Source organism: Pristiophorus japonicus, chromosome 7, assembly GCF_044704955.1.
Source record: "Pristiophorus japonicus isolate sPriJap1 chromosome 7, sPriJap1.hap1, whole genome shotgun sequence".
In the NCBI taxonomy this organism is placed as follows: Eukaryota; Metazoa; Chordata; class Chondrichthyes; family Pristiophoridae; genus Pristiophorus; species Pristiophorus japonicus.
Window position 1 is genome coordinate 127,590,337 of NC_091983.1, and position 19,970 is coordinate 127,610,306.

Genomic DNA, 19,970 nt, shown 5'->3' on the forward strand with positions numbered 1-19,970 from the left:
GGATGGGGATGGGGGCAGTGGTCGGAGGGGGGGAAATTGAGATCCTAGTGTGGATCTTGAGCATCCCTGATTTTAATCACTCTACCATTGGCGGCTGTGCATTCAGCTACCAAGGCCCTAAGCTCAGAAATTCGCTCCCTAAAACTTTCCGCCTCTCTGTCTTGCTTTCCTCATTTAAGATACTCCTTTAAACCAACTCTATAACCATCTGCCCTAATATCTCCTTATGTGGCTCAGTGTCAAATTTTGTTTGATAATGCTCCTGTGAAGCTCCTTGGGACGTTTTACTACCTTAAAAAGTGCTATATAAATACAAGTTGTTGTTGTATGTTAAACTGAGGCCCCGTTGGCTCTCTCGGGTAGATGTAAAAGATCCTACGGCACTATTTCAAAGAAGACTAGGGGAGTTATCCCCGGTGTCCTGGCCAATATTTATCCCTCAATCAACATCACAAAAATGTATTATTTGGCCATTATCACATTGCTATTTGTGGGAGCTTGCTGTGTGCAAATTAACTGCCGTATTTCCTACATTGCAACAATGACTACATTTCAAAAAGTACTTCATTGACTGTAAAGTGCTTTGGGACGTCTTGAGGTCATGAAAGGCGCTATATAAATGCACGTCTTTCTTTTCTTTGTAATGGTGGGCCTAACCACCTGATTTTTTTCCCCCACCCCCGATTTTGGCTGGAAAATCTATACACAATTTATGTTTGAGCATATTGCAAAAATGACCCATGACTCTTCTGGCTCTTTTCTGTCGGCAATGTGCTTTTAACTTAAAATGCTGTACCATTTGCACTTTATTCCGTTGTCTAATTGAATTAATCTCCCACTGGAGGAGATGTTATCACTTAGCAGCAACACATGGCTGTTGCCTCTTCTGGTTGCTTCATGTTGCTGATCTTAAAGCCAGGTACAGGCTACATTTGACAGTCTGCCTGTTAAATAACAGTGGGTGTCAAAAGGTAATGTTGCTTTTTGTAACTCATTCCAATCAACAGAAGTTGCATTCTTTGTGCCTGTGAAATGTAGTTGTCGCAGTGGGCGACTGAAATCGGAGTTCCTGTCTAAAGAGTTTTGCAACTTACCCAAGGCACCACAACTTCCTGATATGCTGAATTACTATTCGAGGTAAAGCAATGTGGAGACAATGAGGAAAGCAAGTAAGTCGATCCCTTACTGAGTTTTGTTTTTAAGTTAAAATTCAATCTTTGTTTGGGCTGATGAGCGAGTGTAAGTGTATTTGTTTATTGATCTTATACGTTAAGTGTTATGTTCCTGATGGTTCTTAAAAGATCATTGTTTCTTTTCATAAGAGGAAATGGGGGGAGGGGCAAGAGAGATTATGCACTGTCTAAAGCACACAGCAGATGTTAGAAACTGATTTCTCTTCTGTGAGCATGATGCACACGCTGTATGTTTTGTAAAAATAAACGAGGTGGCACAAGATAATGTCTACTTTATACCGTATTTTAACATAGGGTTTTGATTTATGTAGTTTACGACTGTTGGGTCTTTTGAGCACATTACAAAGCTGTAAATGAACCATAAGCTTACATACTGCAACGGTGAACTCTCCAGTGGTTTATAAACATAATCTGAACTCTGACATGGGATGATAAGTTTCCACCCTCGTAACTGTTACTTTATGTAAAATATTTTTGTCTGATTACGCTCCAGTGAAGTGTCTTAGGACATATTAGATTAAAGGCGCTATATAAATGCAAGTTGCTGTTGTAGTTACATGTATATTTTTTCTGTGACAGCTCCAATTTCATCAAAGTTCCTGTATCTCAGTATGAGCAGGTATTATACTTCACTGTGCAGCAGGTACAGGAACAGAGAGATTCGGGGGGTGTATGTACACAAATCTTCAAAGATGGCAGGACAAGTTGAGAAGGCTTTTAAAAAGGCATATGGGATCCTTGGCTTTATAAGTAGAGGCAAAGAGTACAACATCAAGGAAGTTATGGTGAACGTTTAACACTGATTAGGTCTCAACTGGAGTATTGTGTCCAATTCTTAGCACCAAACTTTAGGAATGATGTCAAAGCCTTGGAGAGGGTGCAGAGGAGATTTATTAGAATGGTACCAGGGATGCAGGACTTCAGTTATGTGGAAATACTAGAGAAGCTGGAATTGTTCTCCTTGGAGCAGAGAAGGTTAAGGGGAGATTTAATAGAGGAGTTCAAAATCATGAAGGGTCTTGATAGAGTAAATAAGGAGAAACTGTTGCCACTGGCAGGAGGGTTGGTAACCAGAGGACACAGATTTAAGGTCATTGGCAAAAGAATCAGAGGCAACATGAGGAAAAAATGTTTACACAACGAGTTGTTATGATCTGGAATGCAATGCCTGCAAGAGTGGTGGAAGCAGATTTAATTGTAACTATCAAAAGGGAATTGGATAAATACTTGCAGGGAAAACAATTGCAGGGCTTCGGGGAAAGAGCAGAGGAGTGGGACTAATTGGATAGCTCTTTCAACGAAACAGCATAGGCATGATGGACACAAAATTGCCCCCTTTAGCATGCCTGTTAGCACCTCCAGGGCGTGCTGACGAGGCATGAAACGCTTTTCGCCTGAGGGGAGGCACTACCGGTTCCCGGGAAATTTCCCGGGCCACCACACAACCGTGATGATGACATCGGCGTTCGTGGTGACCCCTTAGCGCTATGCGCCGACCTCTTTCCACCCAGCGGCGGATATTGCACCGCAGCCTGTGAAGCTGGTGCATGTGGATGTCAGCGCTAGCCTCCCAGGTCGCGAAGCGGGCCGACATCCGCTCGCGGGATGGAACATAAAGGGGAGGTTGCAAGCTGCCATCTTGGCAGTTTTTCCGGCTCTCCGGTCGGCTCCAATTCTTGCCCCCTTGCTTGGTCCAGGCCGCCATTGTGCAGCCCAGCACTCCGTTTTGGGTGGTGGGCTGCAGGCCTAGTCCCACGCTGTCCTGGTGACCGAGTGGAGGCCATCAGAGGTCTTGCAGAATGTGCAGCAGCCCTCCCCTTTAAGTGAAGGGGAGGGGCATTATGCGGAGCATTTGCGTAGCACTGCTGATCGCGCCCCATTAGTGCCGCTGGACCTGCCCCTACTGGAAGTGGAGTGCGTGAGATTGCGCTCCACTTCCTCTGAGGAGCAGTAAGGACAATTCAATGGCCGGGGCGGGACTTCTGTGCTGGGCACAGGAAGTTCTCCCCCGAGCAGGTTACTGCCCAATCGGGGCGCAGGGCAATTTCACCTCCTATGATTCTATGATACCAGTATTGCACATTTATTTGAACAAGAATAAACAGCAAAATATTCATATATTGGAAGTGATACGGAGTCAGCTATTGTTTTGGAATGAGGCAAACCTCAGAGCTAAATAAATTAGTATAATTAAATTGAACAAAATAAAAATATTAGTTTATAAAGGTACAAAATAAGAGTTCAAACTAATAATAGTTAAACCAGAAGGGTAAACTAACCTCATGAAGAGGTGCACAGACACGGTGACAATTCTAAAATTAATATTTTGTGTGAGCATACTGAGAGATTTCAACAGTTTGATGGACAATCACAGCATTGATATTGTTTGAGTTGTGATTTAATTAAACCTAATCTGCAGCAGGTTACAAGACAATTTCACAGTTCCAAATTACACTATTTATACTGCTTCGAAAAATCTGTTGCTGCTCTCAAGTCACAAGTACACATAGTAAAACTTATGGCATGATGGTTGTCCCACCCTCTGATTCGATGGCAGGCTTGATGTTTTGGGAGATGATGTGAAGTGCCTTCTTCATTCAAACCTATCCTTTCAATCTCAAATATTATCAAGGAACTTGGATAGGAGACAAATTCCATTTTGCTTTTCTTCAGCAGTCTACAAAAGACTGAGGAGAGGAAAACTGTAATTTTTAAATGTCTTCTTAAAAACTATTATCAGGTGAAGTGGGGAAATGCACTTATTGCATTTATGATTAGGGCAGGTGGTTTGTTCTTCATGTGATTAGTTAGCACTTGGGCCTGCTCAGAGATTGGTGCTCACTGAGTCGGGAGGCCTTTATTGTGAAATTGTGACATTTGGCAGCAAATCCTGTTAGAAGTGTTAAGTGTAGAAATTCCTGGGGATTGTTGCAGGATAATGCTAAATGATTTGCCCTAACTATGCACCTTTTTAATATAATTTAACAGATGATGTTCTAGAAATTCATCTTGGGAGGTATCGGATCAGCCACCTGTTATACGATAGCGCCTGATATTCAGTTACATTGATTGTACTGGAACTGAATATCAGGCAGTGTGTGTAACAGGTGACCGATCTGATACCGGCCGTTTAGTGTCACCGCCCGAAACAAACTTCTAGCCCGATGTTCTTTCTCTGTCTTATCATTTGCATGGTGGCCAATAGTTTTATATACTGGCTACAGTGTTTACTGAAAACAGTAACAAGTTTTAATGATATACAATCTGGACCATCACTTTTTTATTTTGAATAACAGCTGATCAAAGTTAGGACAATACTGGCAACCTTTGTTTCTTCTGGCACTGGACCTATTGTTTGGAAATGTTTTTGTGGAATAGTTGGTTGCTAGGCAGCACCTTTCAGCATTTGTTGATAACTTATGGTAAAATGACAAAGGAATATGACTTTGTCAATTGTTCTAAATTAAGAATTTTATTCAATACACGCATTAAATAGCTTTTAAGTCGCATTTAACTCCCAGTAAAAATGTAGCTTTTGAATATGATGGTGCTATTTCAAACACATGATAATTCATCTCTATCATTTTCCGAATGGACCTACAAAACAGCTTGTTAATTCCAAAATATGTTTTAAACAAAAATATAAGCATGCTGAAGGGATGTGGTTGGTAGTATCGAAGGAGGGGCAGTGATGTTGAGGGAGGGCCAGTATTATTGAGGTAGTGATGTAGTGGTGCTGAAGGGTGACGTACAAACACTCATTGCATGAAGTGGGAATTTAGTGTTTGAGACTTCTCTGCTTCATTTCCAATCTGAGCCATATGTAGCAGGGAAGCCTCAGTGGTGGCCTACTGTTTTGTGGTTACCAGTTTTCGGAAAGTCTAGGGGGCAGGCCATGAGCTCCCAGATGCTGATGTTAAACCAAATAATGGAAAGTACGATTTAAAAAATATCACAAAAAGGAGGGGAAAAAATTGTTGAGTTTGGCAGTAAGAATATGACGCAATGTTATACAATATTTAAAGTAACATGAGTTTTTTTAGCTTTTAAATATTATGTTTATAGTTTTTATAACTGCAGAAGTAAATATCTTTGGATGTAAGGAGACGAAGAAGATTGTTATCAAGGTGGGCCTTATCTGGGTGCTGATACGACATAGTTCCCGATCATCCAATGCCGTTGCTCACACTGACATATTAGCCAGCTTGACTTTGTGCCTGTGGCTGTTTAGTGTCTGATAGCTTGACAATGTTCACAGAAACACATTTAAAAATAATGACATCTTAACTGCATGAAGTACTTATTTCAGCTCTTGCTGAAGTATTTTGCATTAAACAGAATCAATCAGCCCTACAATTCTGCACACAGTTGTTTCAGTAAGGTGGGAATCTAGCTCCAGACACAAGTCGTATACAGATGGGAATTAAAACTAATTTGCAGATGTGAATTCAGACATTATGTGAGCCCAGGAAAGCCTCATTCCAGTTAGGTAAATGTGTTTTCACTACGTCTAAAGGAGTATTGTACACTTGAGCTATGATTAATTGGATCATTCTTGCTTAGAATATATAAACAACAGTTAACGAGATCAAACGAGGACAAGGAAAAGAAGTCAATGCTCTGTGATATCAGAACTACAGATTGTGGTGTGAATTCCAAAAACATGCATGTTAAATTTCAAATGAGGCTGGGGCTTTAAAATCACGATCATCTCTTCGCCGCCAGTACAGGAAGAAATGAAAAGAATGTGGACGATTTTGAATTTTAGTCATCCGACCAACAGATGACTACGGCACGAAACGACCAACACATTGACCACCTGTACCGGGGGAGAGCATTGGCCACCAGTACCGGGGGAGAGCATTGGCCACCTGTACCGGGGGAGAGCATTGGCCACCAGTACCGGGGAAGAGCATTGGCCATCTCTACCGGGGGAGAGCATTGGCCACCAGTACCGGGGAAGAGCATTGGCCACCTATACCGGGGGAGAGCATTGGCCACTTGTACCGGGGGAGAGCATTGGCCACCAGTACCGGGGGAGAGCATTGGCCACCTATACCGGGGGAGAGTATTGGCCACCAGTACCGGGGGAGAGCATTGGCCACCTGTACCGGAGGAGAGCATTGGCCACTTATACCGGGGGAAAGTATTGGCCACCAGTACCAGGCACGGGTTATGGTGACCTGGAGGGCAGACCAAGCGCTGTGGGCATTCTGCGTCTCGGGTCATTAAGGGTCTCCAGATTAGTAGTGAGGCGCTGTCTGTATAGGGCTCTCTTAGCTGGGTCTTTGAGTACCCGCTGGAGTGGAACTAAACTATAGAACCAGTGGGAACCTGTTCAACCTTCGTCATCTCCAAATCAGATCCAAGACCATCCCAACCTCTGTCATTGAACTACAGTACATGGATGACACTTGCGTCTGCGCACTTTCAGAGGCTGAACTCCAAGTCATCGTCAATATCTTCACCAAGGCCTTACACTAAACATCCGCAAGACAAAGGCCCTCCGCCAACCTGACTCCGCCACACAGCACTGTCCCCCAGTCATCAAGATCCACAGTGCAGCCCTGGACAAGGTGGACCACTTTCCACACCATCGGGAGCCGACTATCAGCAAGGGCAGACATCAACGACGAGCTTCAACACCACCTCCAATGTGCCAGCGCAACCTTCGGCCGCCTGAGGAAGAGAGTGTTCGAAGATCAGGCCCTCAAATCTGGCACCAAGTTTATGGTCTACAGGGCTGTAGTGATACCTGCCCTCATGTATGGCTCAGAGACGTGGACTATATACAGTAGACACCTCAAATCGCTGGAGAAATACCACCAACGACGTCTCCGTAAGATCCTGCTAATCCCCTGGGAGGACAGACGCACCAACGTTAGCGTCCTCAATCAGGCCAACATTCCCAGCATTGAAGCACTGACCACACTCGACTAGCTCTGCTGGGGAGGCCACATTGTTCACATGCCTGACACAAGACTCCCAAAGCAAGCGCTCTACTCGGAACTCCTACACGGCAAGCGAGCCCCAGGTGGGCAGAGGAAACGTTTCAAGGACACCCTCAAAGCCTCCTTGATAAAATGCAACATCCTCACCGACACCTGGGAGTCCCTGACCAAAGACCTCCCTAAGTGGAGGAAGAGCATCTGGGAGGGCGCTGAGTACCTTGAGTCTTGTCGCCGAGAGCATGCAGAAGTCAAGTGCAGGCAGCGGAAGGAGTGTGCGGCAAACCAGACTCCCCGCCCACCCTTTCGTTCAACCACTGTCTGTCCCACCTGTGAGAGAGACTGTAATTCCCGTATTGGACTGTTCAGTCACCTAAGAACTCACTTTTAGAGTGGAAGCAAGACTTCCTCGATTTTGAGGGACTGCCTATGATGATGATGATATTATGTAAATTCTCTTTTCTTGTCTTCATTCAGCTGACTGCTAGCCTAGTCTGAGGATTAAAGTACCCCACATCACAGACCCAAAACAGTGAGAGATCCCTATGATTGGTGGGGAGATGTTATCGTGTCCCAATCTTTCTGGAGATGTTCTGGAGTGTTGGATTGTAGCCTGAATCACAATATTGGGCAAGATGACAATGTGTACTGTTCAGATGTGAATTGGCACTGAAGAAGCAAATGCTTTTATCATTATCATCTGATATTTGTGCCATTTCTCTGGGTAAGACGTTAATCCTTGCCAGGGTATGATCTTAGGCCACCAATAGCCATCTCCGTCAAGAGGCCATTCTTCAAGTGTCAGACTGGATAGTAATTATAGGCAGGTTATTTGACTTGGAGAGGTTATCACAGTTTAGCCCAATCATGTCCTCACTTGACATCCAGGCACTTTCCAGCAGGGATTATTGGATAGCAAGCAGGATTGGGAACTCAAACTCATTTTCCACTTTCAAAAAGTCAGGAGCACTCAGGCAAATTATGCATCCCACCTTGTGTTCTAGCTAACTCACTGTTGATCAGGAATCAAACCTTCTGCATGTGTTATAACCACACCATGTGGCGCATTTACCCACCAAGTTCTGGTATTCTTAACTGAATCTAGGGAAATTGAAAGTAACCTGACTTCTGATAAAATAGCACTTTAGTTTCCTGTATTACATTTGAATTATTTGCATCTCAGAGTGGAAACGCTGATGCAATTCTTTTCAGTGTGGACAGTGTTTTTGGTTTTTAATAACTTCAACTGAAATTATCAAAACAGCAAAGAACTTGCTTTTGTTGAAGGGAAACGTCAGATTCAAATAATTCACCAATCCTTACCAAAAACAGCAAAGCTTTGCTTGTTATATCGTGTGTTGGACTCATTCTGTTCAAAGTGCAAGGCCAGCTTGGCTCAGTGCTAGCTCTCTCACTTCTCAATTAGAGATTTGTGGTTTCAAGCTCCACTCCAGGACTTCAGTACTTAATCTAAACTAACACCAAGAGGCAATACTGCGGGAGTGTTACATTGCTGGATGTGTTCTTTTTCGGTAAGATGCTAAACTGACGATTTGTCTGCAGTTGTCCGATGAATGTAAGAGGTTCCATGTCTCCACGGATCTTATTGTGTGCAAATTGGCTACCACTTTTGCTTATGCAACAGTGACTGAACCTCTTTGACGGTGGAGTGCTTTAGCGATCCTTTGGATATGAAAGCTGCTTTATAAAATACAGCCTCTTTCTTTTTAGGGGTTTTCAAAAAACTTGTTTTCATGAAGAGGCACTGTTTTTCATGGAAAAAGTGTTTGTAATCCTGTTTTCATTTGTTCACATACAAAATACAATGATGTAAACTATGCTGAAATGAAAACATAAGAAATAGGAGCAGAAGTAGATCATATGGCCCCTCGAGCCTATTCCGCCATTCAATAAGATCATGGCTGAACTTTTACATCGACTCCACCTTTCTGCCCCATATCTCTTGATTCCCGTAGTGCCCAAAACTATCGATCTTATTCTTCAATATACTCATCGACTCAGCATCCACAGCCTTCTGGGGTAGAGAATTCCAAAGATTCACAACCCTCTGAGTGAAGAAATTTCTCTTCATCTCAGTCCTAAATAGTCACCCCCTTATCCTGAGACTATGATCCCTAGTTCTAGACTCCCCAGCCAGGCAAAACAGCCTCTCCGCATTTACCCTGTCAAGCCCTTTAAGAATTTTATACATTTCAATTAGATCATTCCTCATTCTTCTAAACTCCTGAGAACAAAGACCCATTTTATTCAATCTCTCCTGATAGGACAGCCTTCTCGTCCCAGGAATCATAGAAAATAGGTGCAGGAGTAGGCCATTCGGCCCCTCGAGCCTGCACCACCATTCAATATGATCATGGCTGATCATGCAACTTCAGTACCCCATTCCTGCTTTCTCTCCATACCCCTTGATCCCTTTTGCCGTAAGGGCCACATCTAACTCCCTTTTGAATATATCTAACGAACTGGCCTCAACAACTTTCTGTGGTAGAGAATTCCACAGGTTCACAATTCTCTGAGTGAAGAAGTTTCTCCTCATCTCAGTCCTAAATGGCTCACCCCTTATCCTAAGACTGTAACCCCTGGTTCTGGACTTCCCCAACATCAGGAACATTCTTCCTGCATCTAACCTGTCCAGTCCCGTCAGGATTTTATATATTTATGAGATTCCCTCTCATCCTTCTTAACTTCAGTGAATACAAGCCCAGTCGATCCAGTCTCTCCTCATATGTCAGTCCTGCCATCCCGGGAATAAGTCTGGTGAACCTTTGCTGCACTCCCTCAATAGCAAGAATGTCCTTCCTCAGATTAGGAGACCAAAACTGTACACAATATACACCAAGGCCCTGTACAACTGCAGTAAGACCTCCCTGCTCCTATACTCAAATCCTCTCGCTATGAAGGCTAACATGCCTTTTGCCTTCTTCACTACCTGCTGTACCTGCATGCCAACTTTCAATGACTGATGTCCCATGACACCCAGGTCTCGTTGCACCTCCCCTTTTCCTAATCTGTCACCATTCAGATAATATTCTGCCTTCCTGTGTTTGCCACCAAAGTGGATAATCTCATGTTTATCTACATTATACTGCATCTGCCATGCATTTGCCCACTCATCTAACCTGTCCAAGTCACCCTGCAGCCCCTTAGCATCCTCCTCATAGCTCACAATCGAGTGAATCTTCGTTGCATCCCTCCATGGCAAGTAAATCCTTCCTTCATTAAGGAGACCAAAACTGTACTCAGTTCTCCAGGTGTGGTCTCACCAAAGCCCAATATAATTGCAACAAGACTTCCTTACTCTTATACTCCAATCCTCTTGCAATAAAGGCTAACATGCCATTTGCCTTCCTAATTACTTGCTGTACCTGCATGTCAACTTTCTGTGACTTTTGTACAAGGACACCCAAATCCCTCTGCATACCAACATTTACTAGTCTTTCACCTTGCAAAAAATATTCTGCTTTTCCAGTCTATAACAGGCCTATATCCTTTTGCAGTCTCTTTGTGTCCTCCTCACAATTTACTTTCCCTTCTAGCGAGCTTTGTATCGTAAGTGAACTTGGATAAATTACACTCCATTCCCTCATCAAAGTCATTAATAGAGATTGTAAATAGCTGAGGCCCAGGTACTGATCCTTGTGGCACCCCACTAGTTACATCCTGCCATGAGTGCCTTGAGCTTGTAATGTTTATAATTATTTTGGTGAGAATACATCCAACGCAGAATCTCCAAACAGCAGTTTATCTTCTAAACTTTCCTAGTGGCTCACTCACACAACCAACAATAAAGACACACACCCTGCCTCTGGGGATGCCACACACACAGTTGAAAAAGAGCTCAGTGGCACCAATACATAATATAAGTAAAACATATTTAACCCATTACACAAATCTTCACCCTCCCCAAAGCACAGAAAAAGACTTGTCATTAACTTTGTTGTGATAACAGATTCATTTTAATATGTGCAATACATCCAGGAATCTCTAATGTTCTGGGAAGGCAGTAATTGTGGTACCCACAGCACAAAGGGAGCAGTAATAAAGCAGGTCAGACAGCATCTGTGAAGAGAGGAAGGCAGGGTTAACATTTTAGGTCTAGGAGCTTTCCTCAGAAGCCAAATGAGAAGAGTCAAACTTCTTTAAGGTGGGCATTCCTGGATACAACTGGCCGTGATTTAAACAATAAAACAAAAAGCAAAATATTGCAGATGCTGGAAATCTGAAATGAAAACAGAAAATGCTGGAAGCATTTAGCAGGTCAGCCAACATCTGTGGAGGGAGGAAGGTAGGATTAACGTTTCAGGTTGATGACCTTGTCAGAATGAAGGGAACAGTTTTCATTCAATGCCAGCATCACACATCTTGAGTAGATCATTTAGAAAGAGAAATTCCTGTCCATTATGAAGTTTGAAAAATAAAGTTGCTGGTCAGTAAACTGTGTTGATGCTCTCTTTCTACATATTAAGGATAGGTCAAATTTCCTAACCAATAGTTTAGAGTTGTAAAATATTTTACACAAATTAGTTAGCATAATATTCAATGGTGCAAAGATTTATAAATCAGTAAAGATGCAATAAACTGAACACACTGTTTCATAAATGTCATTCTATTTCGTAATTACAGTTTTTGATAATCTTCAATTAAAATTGTAATCATAGTGTGACCTACGAACCATGACAATTATACCCCAGCTCCTGAATGCCACATCTAGCTTGCAGTAAAGTAAACATTCTCTCATAGAACCTTTAGAAATATGGATTTATGTACATTTTCAGTTTTGAACAATGCGTTAGACTTTTTGATAAATACAGACAGTATTAATCACAGAGTAGATTTTCCATTTATTGTTGATTTAAAAATCCCCAAGAATGATATGAAGCTTGTTATATTTTTCTATTGTATTAAAAAAATGCTTCTTAAAACTTAGGAAGATTAAAAATACAAAGCTCCGAAAGGTTAAGGCAGCCTTTACAGCGATCGGTAATCCTGTTTTGGCCTAAATAGGGCAGTCACCGCACTGCAAATGATTTCATTGTGCACGTAACACGTTGAGACACTTTTGAGAGAGGTGACAAGGTGCAATATAGATGTCTTTCTTTTCTTTATTCCCTTAAGATACTCAACATGGTTATAACTATATACTGTATATATACAGAGAGTATGCTCTAAAAATTATAAAATGATACAGCACAGAAGGAGGCTATTCGGCCAATCATGCCTGTACTGGCTCTTTGAAAGAACTATCCAATTAGTCTTTGCCCTTTTGCTATAGTCCTTCACATTTCTCCTTTTCAAGTATTTATCCAATTCCCTTTTGAAAGTTACTATTGAACTTCTTCCACTACCCTTTCAGGCAGTACATTCCAGATCATAACAACTCGCTGCGTAAAAGCATTTCTCCTCATCCACCCTCTTTACACTTGCTTATTTAAACTTTACACACAAACTTTGGAAGCCTTCTTTATTTTACATCAGTGTTGGAACAGTGAATAAATAAAAGAAACTATTTCCTACAGTACGGCTTATGCAAAAAGGGGCTCAAAAACATTTACTTTGTGACATTATGTAAATATAATGAAGCCCAACAACTAGGCCAAACAGTAAGTTGTTTGCAAACAAGATTTTGTTAAATATCTAATGTCATGAAACACTAAACACAATTTCCATTAGGAATATAACACATATCAGAGGAAGAGTACGATTATTCGGATAAGAAAGCAGAACATGGTTTCACTGCGCTACATATGGAGTGCGTTTCCTGTCGCAGAAGCATAATGCAGAAGTGACGCCATAAAAACTGAGCAAACTCTGAAGAGTTGGAACTCTTATCACAGGAAGGGCCTTGAGCAAAGGAAGTTGCTAATGACAAAGGTCAAAGAGGTCATCTTCCATCTGCAACTGTGCTTTACTTAAGGGATTGGCATTATTTTAAAACTGGAAAACAGAACAAGAACAGGCCTCATTAGTTTCATCTCCCAGCAGCTAACAATGACAGCTCATTTTTCATACAGGTTATATAGATGCTCTGCCTATCTCCTGTTGCTGTAGTTTATTTGTTTGAAAGAAATAGTATTATTTGCCTATGCCAGAGAGTTGGTTCTGTTGGAAGTTGGAAAGAAAACTATATATAATCAGCATTGTGAAAACATAGAATTACATCTGTTTTTTTGTAAGTGACTGAAATACCATTTTTCTCTCTTTTCCTCTTCTGCTCTTCTGAAGGCACTATACATGCTACGGCACAGTTCCATTATGGATAACTTGATAGTGAGTGAGAGCAGACTATTTGGCCATGTGGAGCACCACATTGGACCTTGGCTTCAATTTTCAGCACCTTCTGATCGTAAGCATAAACCCTGGTTAGTTTCCATACACACGATCCTCACTTAAATAATATAAACCAGGTCCTACATTGAATCCCATGGCCTCTGGTGAGGCTATACCCACAGTGTGCCCATATATGTGTACATTTTGAAGCATTTTGCCCTAAGCATTAGTTGATGTTGCTGGTAGTCTTATCTTGTTTTTATTCCTGGCAGTACTTTCCTTCATTACTCCTGGATGCTGCTGCTGGCATTTAAATTGCATGCAACAAAGTGGTGTGGATGTGTATTCTTTTAGAATTCCAAATGCACTACATGTTTCAAATGAGGAAGAATACACATGAGAGGCCAGCAAATTCAGGTGCTACGATATTGTGACATTTTGTCTAGCATTGTTCCTTTCCTGTCTGGACTTGTGTTGATGAACTCCTCCACATCTATCTGGACCTGTCAGGGAAGGTTCTTCCTCGCTACCTCTCTTTCACACATTTGTACTGTCTGCTGCATGTTGACCTGTAGACATCATACAAAATGGGGACAGTTACATAAGAACATAAGAACATAAGAACACATAAGAACATTAGAAATAGGAGCAGGAGTAGGCCATATGGCTCCTCGAGCCTGCTCCGCCATTCAATAAGATTATGGCTGATCTGATCATGGACTCAGTTCCACTTCCCCGCCTGCTCCACATAACCCTTTATCCCCTTATCATTTAAGAAGCTGTCTATTTCTGTCTTAAATTTACTTAATGTCCTGGCTTCCACAGCTCTCTGAGGCAGCGTATTCCACAGATTTGCAACCCTCTGAGAAGAAATTTCTCCTCATTTCTGTTTTAAATAGACGACCCCTTATTCTAAGATCATACCCTCTAGTTCTAGTCTCCCCCACCAGTGGAAACATCCTCTCTGCATCCACCTTGTAAAGCCCCCTCATAATCTTACACATTTCGATAAGATCACCTCACATCCTTCTGAATTTCAATGAGTAGAGGCCCAACCTACTCAACCATTGCTCATAAGTCAACCCGCTCATCCCCGGAAACAACCTAGTGATCCTTCTCTGAACTGCCTCCAAAGCAAGTATATCCTTTTATAAATATGGAAACCAAAACTGCACGTAGTATTCCAGGTGTGGCCTCACCAATACCTTATATTGCTGTAGCAAGACTTCCCTGCTTTTATACTTCATCCCCTTTGCAACAAAGGCCAAGATACCATTGGTCTTCCTGATCACCTGCTGTACCTACATACTATCCTTTTGTGTTTCATGCACATGTACCCCCAGGCCCTGCTCTACTGCGGCACTTTGCAATCTTTCTCCATTTAAATAATAACTTGCTCTTTGATTTTTTCTGCCAAAGTGCATGACCTCACACTTTCTAACATTATACTCCATCTGCCAAATTTTTGCCCACTCACTTAGCCTGTCTATGTTCTTTTGCAGATTTTTTGTGTCCTCCTCACACATTGCTTTTCCTCCCATCTTTGTATCATCAGCAAGCTTGGCTACGTTACACTCTTCCAAGTCGTTAATATAGATTGTATTCACTTCCAGTAGAAGTGAAGGTTACTAGTGTGAAGCTTTCACTGGGTGGAAAAGTTATCTTCAGTGCAAGGCACTTAAGATAGCACCAAAGTGGGCATCATATCAAGCTCTTGACCTGCATAAACAGCAAGTGTTTTCTGTAAATTAATCCTCACAGTGGCATCATTTTGTAAGTCAGTGCACATTGAGGAAGCAGCCATGCATCCTTAGGCAGAAGTCCATGCTGCCTGTATATAAACACTGGATCAATGGTGTAGTGGAGTATTTAAAATAAATACTCAACACCAGGTCTGGGTTCGAAGATTCAAGTAGTCTTTATTTTGCACCGGTGGGGAGCCTGCCTGCTGGTTTGTCTATAGCCGGGCTTCTCCAATGATACAATGTTCCAAGCAACCTTTTATACACTTAATGATGCATGTCAACCTCGTGCATGGCCCCCCTATGCAATTTAATTGGCCCAAAGCCCGCATGCACAATTGCTGCTTGACTAATTCCTTTTTGCATCACACAATCATTCACCTATATCTCATACCCAAATGGAGTTTTTCCAATGCGTCACTTTTGACCCCTTGCTCTGTTTAACTGCCCCTCTCGGCCGCCTGTGGTTCAACAAGTTTGGCTATTTGTAATTGTCCTCAAGTTACACAGCTTGTAAAGTTGACCACTACAAAAGCCTATTTCAGTTTGTTTTAGTTCCGAAACCCTTTAATTATAGCAGAGCTTGAAAGCCCCACTTCAAATGGTCTTAGAAGAAGAGAGATTCATGGCTGCTAGACCAACTGAGAAGCTCTCTAACAGCAGAGGAGTACCTTGCACAGGATACCTCAGCATCTGCTTGCTGTAACACTTCAGTCACTTCCACCTGTGAGAAAACTGTGCTGTTCAGCCTTGTCACCATGAAAGTGTATGCAAAATGGTTGTGTAGAATTGTACCTCGCTCAGGGTGTAGAAGTCCCAACTTAGATTTTTGTCATACTTGATGAAATATGTGCAAAAGTGTGGAGCAAACTTGTCTTCCCTGTTGATACCAGCAAACTTGGTCCACATTTGTAACCAGGTAGGAGGAAGCTGGATGGTGGCATTAACTTGGTCAGCAACCTCTCTCCATGCAGCTGACACCAGTATTTTTACTGGAGCGTTGCCTTCATTCTCAAATTGGGCTGTTCTCCTTTGGTGCACATCTTGCAGCAGGACCTCCTACTCTAACCAATGGGAAGAAAAGAACAAAATTGCATTTATATAATGCCTTTCACATCCTCAGTACATGCTGAAGCAACTTATGGCAATTTAATTCAAAGAAAGAAAGACTTGCATTTATATAGCACCTTTCATGACCAGCAGATGTCCCAAAGCACTTTACAGCCAATGAAGTATTTTTTGACATATAGTCACTGTTGTAATGTAAGAAACACAGCAGCTAATTTGCGCACAGTAAGCTCCCACAAACAGCAATGTGATAATGACCAGATAATCTGTTTTTGTTACGTTCGTTGAGGGATAAATATTGGCCAGGACACTGGGGATAACTCCCCTGCTCTTTTTCAAAATAGCGCCATGGGATCTTTTATCATGTCCTTGACAATTAAACATTGCACACATCAGGCTGATTTACCAAATTAATATTTGAAGTCCATTACTGTTATTATGTTGGTAAACACAGCAGCCGATTAGCACATCACAAGGTTCCACAAACAACAATGAGATAACAGTCAGTTAATCTGCTTTTTGAGGAGGGATGTTGGCCAGGACAACATCCTGCTTTTCTTTCCGTCGTGCCAGAGGACCTCTTATGTCCTAACAGGCAGAGGGATTGTGGTTTAACATATGCAAAACATGTCACCTTGATAATAACACTCCCAAACTAAAGTGGCAACATAAATTCTGTGCTCAAGTCCTGTAGTGGACTTGAACCCACAGTCTTCTGACTCAGAGGTAAGAGTGTGACCACTGAACCAAAGCTGACTTTGTTATTTGTGTATGATGCTCAACACCTGATTTTTCTCTGTGTGTTCTGCCCAGGTGACGTTTTGTGCCCAGATAGTAAAGATGAAAATCTACTCCGATTTCTTTCTTTTTCTGCCATCATTTTAACTTCTCCTTTAATGTCAAGTTACTGCCCTTTAAAAGTTGCTGCCTCTCCTAAATGTTTTGCTCCCTAGCCAAGTGTGCTACATGACACCTTCTCTAGACATGCTTTTCATGTGCTCGTAGTCTATTCAAACTAGGGCGAGGGGTCCATCACTAAATTTTGAAGTGGCCTGCCCCTGAGCTGGTGGTCAGGTAAACCTGTGTCTTGGGCCAGTGCAACTCCATTTTTGCTGAACTCACAATCAGAAGACACATATTATTAAATAAAGGACGCATTTATCTGTACTGCCAAAATGGCAACCATGCTCCACCCTTTGTTTTTGATTGGTCCCCTTGGAGGATAAGCCACACCCTGAAGTTTCACAGGAATGTGTAACTGGAAACGGCCATCCCAAGGTCTCACCAACTTTGCAAATTGTAACTCAATCAACTTTGACTTCCTGAAGCAACAGTGAACAGAGTTCCCTAGAAGACAGCAAGGGCCAACTGAAGTGCCTTACACCAGTCCAAGTGCATCCTCCGCCCCCCCACCCCCCCAACCGCCATAGATGGGGCATTGGGTACAGATTGTTAACAGGTTTATTGGGTATGAACTGAATAGTGACAGTGTCGTGACTTTTGGGTATCATCCACTCCAACGATGTCCCTTGTAGGGGGTTGGAAGAACGTGATCTATCTTCCCTGAGTTCCCTCTCTCCCCTCTGATGACACCACCTCCCCCCCCCCACCCTTGTCTCTCTCTCTCCCCCACCCCCAGCTTCTCTTTTTCTGCCCCCCGCCCCCTTTTCTGTTCCCCATCCCCAGCCTCTCTCTCTCCCCCCAGCCTCTCTCTCTCCCCCCAGCCTCTCTCTCTCTGCACCCCGCCCAGCCTCTCTCTCCCCCCCCCCAGCCTCCCTCCCTCTCTCTCTCTCTCTCTCCGCCCCCCCGCACCTCTCTCTCTCCCCCGCACCTCTCTCTCCCCCCTCCAGCCTCTCTCCCTCTCTCTCTCTCTCTCTCTCCACCTCCCCGCACCTCTCTCTCTCCCCCCAGCCTCTCTCTCCCTCGCCACCCCTCCCCCAGCCTCTCTCTCGCCATCGTGCACCCCCTTCCGCCTCTATTGGACCCCTCATGCCACCATTGGGCCCAGGACCATCGCTATCGGACCCAGGACTGTCGCTATCGGGCCCAGGCCGGCCGGGGTGGAGAGAGTTGGAGCCTCAGGTCCTGCTCCTCGGCACCATGCGCTTGGAATGATTTGGCTGGGAGGGGCTGGAGCTTCACAGGGGGCAGGGCTTGTCACCTGTCGGTCAAAAAAGTGCAGTATGGGCGGTGGGGGGAGGTGCGGGGCTGGACAGATGCCTGTCTGTCAAAAAAAGTGCAGTACAAATAGTTACATCGTTAAATAAAATATCTCATAAAACATAATCACCTGGAATTTCAATGGTGGTTTTCCCGATCTCCCGCTGGGACATCAGCAGAAGATTGGCAAAAACTGTGGAGAAATGGTGTTAATGGCTAAGCATTTTCTCCCAGGGTTCTGTCGATCTTCTGCCAAAGTGACAGTGTAAGGTCGGGAGAGCCCCAATGGAAATTCCACGCGCAGTATATAAATGATCAAACATTAGACAAATAATAGCTGTAGATGGTGCCAGGCTGTGGTGCTGTATATTATCAACAGTTTACCCACACAGTTTTGCTGTGGCATTTTCCTGATTGACTATTAATGTATATCTTGCAATGTTTAGTGATATTTGGAAAAGCGGCATCCATTCCTGGACCACTTTCACCGTTCGCAATTCTTGCAACGAATGATCTTTGTCTTCTAAAGTAAGTTTCAATTATGTGTCAGCCAGTAGTCATTAAGTTGGTAGTACCCTCACCTCTGAGTCAGAAGGTTGTGCGTTCAAGTCCCACTCCAGAGACTTGAGCACAAAAATCTAGGCTGTGCAGTGCTGCACTGTCGGTGGTGCTGTCTTTTGGATGAGACATTAAACCGAGGCCCGCCTACTCTCAGGTGGACGTAAAAAATCCCATAGCACTATTTTGAAGTAAAGCAGGGGAGTTCTCCCTGGTGTTCTGGCTAATATTTCTATTTATCCCTCAGTCAACTGCTGAAACAGATTATCTGGTCATTATCACATTGCTGTTTGTGGGAGCTTGCTGTGTGCAAATTGGTTGCCACATTCCCTACATTAAACTACACTTCAATGAGTACTTCAAAGCGCTGTAAAGCGCTGGGACATCTGGTGGTCGTGAAAGACGGTATATAAATGCAAGTTTTTCTTTTTACTCGTGACAACCCATCTTATGGCTTTGAATACAATTGGCTTTGAATACAATTGGCATAATGCTTCCTTTAACCTAGAATACATCAAATTACATGGTAATCGATTAGTGTTTGCAATATTCCTTCCCTTTGTAGCTTTCATTTACATTTCTATAATCAGACACAGTGGCAATATAGGCTATTTTGTTCTTCACTCATGTCCTATCCTGAAAGCACTGACTCCTCACTGGGACACGGTTCCATGGGTGCACATCACACACCAGGGCTTTGTCCAATGAGCTGTTATTCATGTGCATTGACAGTGAAATGAAGGATTTTCTTCTGCAATCGAGCCTGATTTTTGGCACAGGTGCACAAGAAATGGTGGGAAAATGGGGTGCTGAAGCCTACTGCTGTCTGATCCCCCAAGCAGAATTTTCTTTCCCCACACCCGACACTGACTGGTCCTGCCCTACCCACTGCATGCGAATGGTGGGGGAGTGAGGGCAAGGTCCCCAGCAGACGGTCCTTTTTTCTGGCTGTGTTACCACCACTTCCTAGGGCCCCCAATGGGGAAGCTGGTGGTGGAGCCTGAATGTAAAGG

General features: G+C 43.2%; 1 protein-coding gene across 1 annotated transcript in view; it reads left to right on the plus strand.

Moving 5' to 3' along the window:
• Positions 1 to 1,102: 1,102 nt before the first annotated feature.
• cep85l (centrosomal protein 85, like) overlaps positions 1,103 to 19,970 on the plus strand; it is a 437,369-nt gene continuing 418,501 nt past the window's right edge. Inside the window, exon 1 of the mRNA XM_070885315.1 lies at positions 1,103 to 1,169. Coding sequence (XP_070741416.1) covers positions 1,157 to 1,169 — 13 coding nt within the window. The 5' untranslated portion in view covers positions 1,103 to 1,156. The remainder of the gene's footprint in view (positions 1,170 to 19,970) is intronic.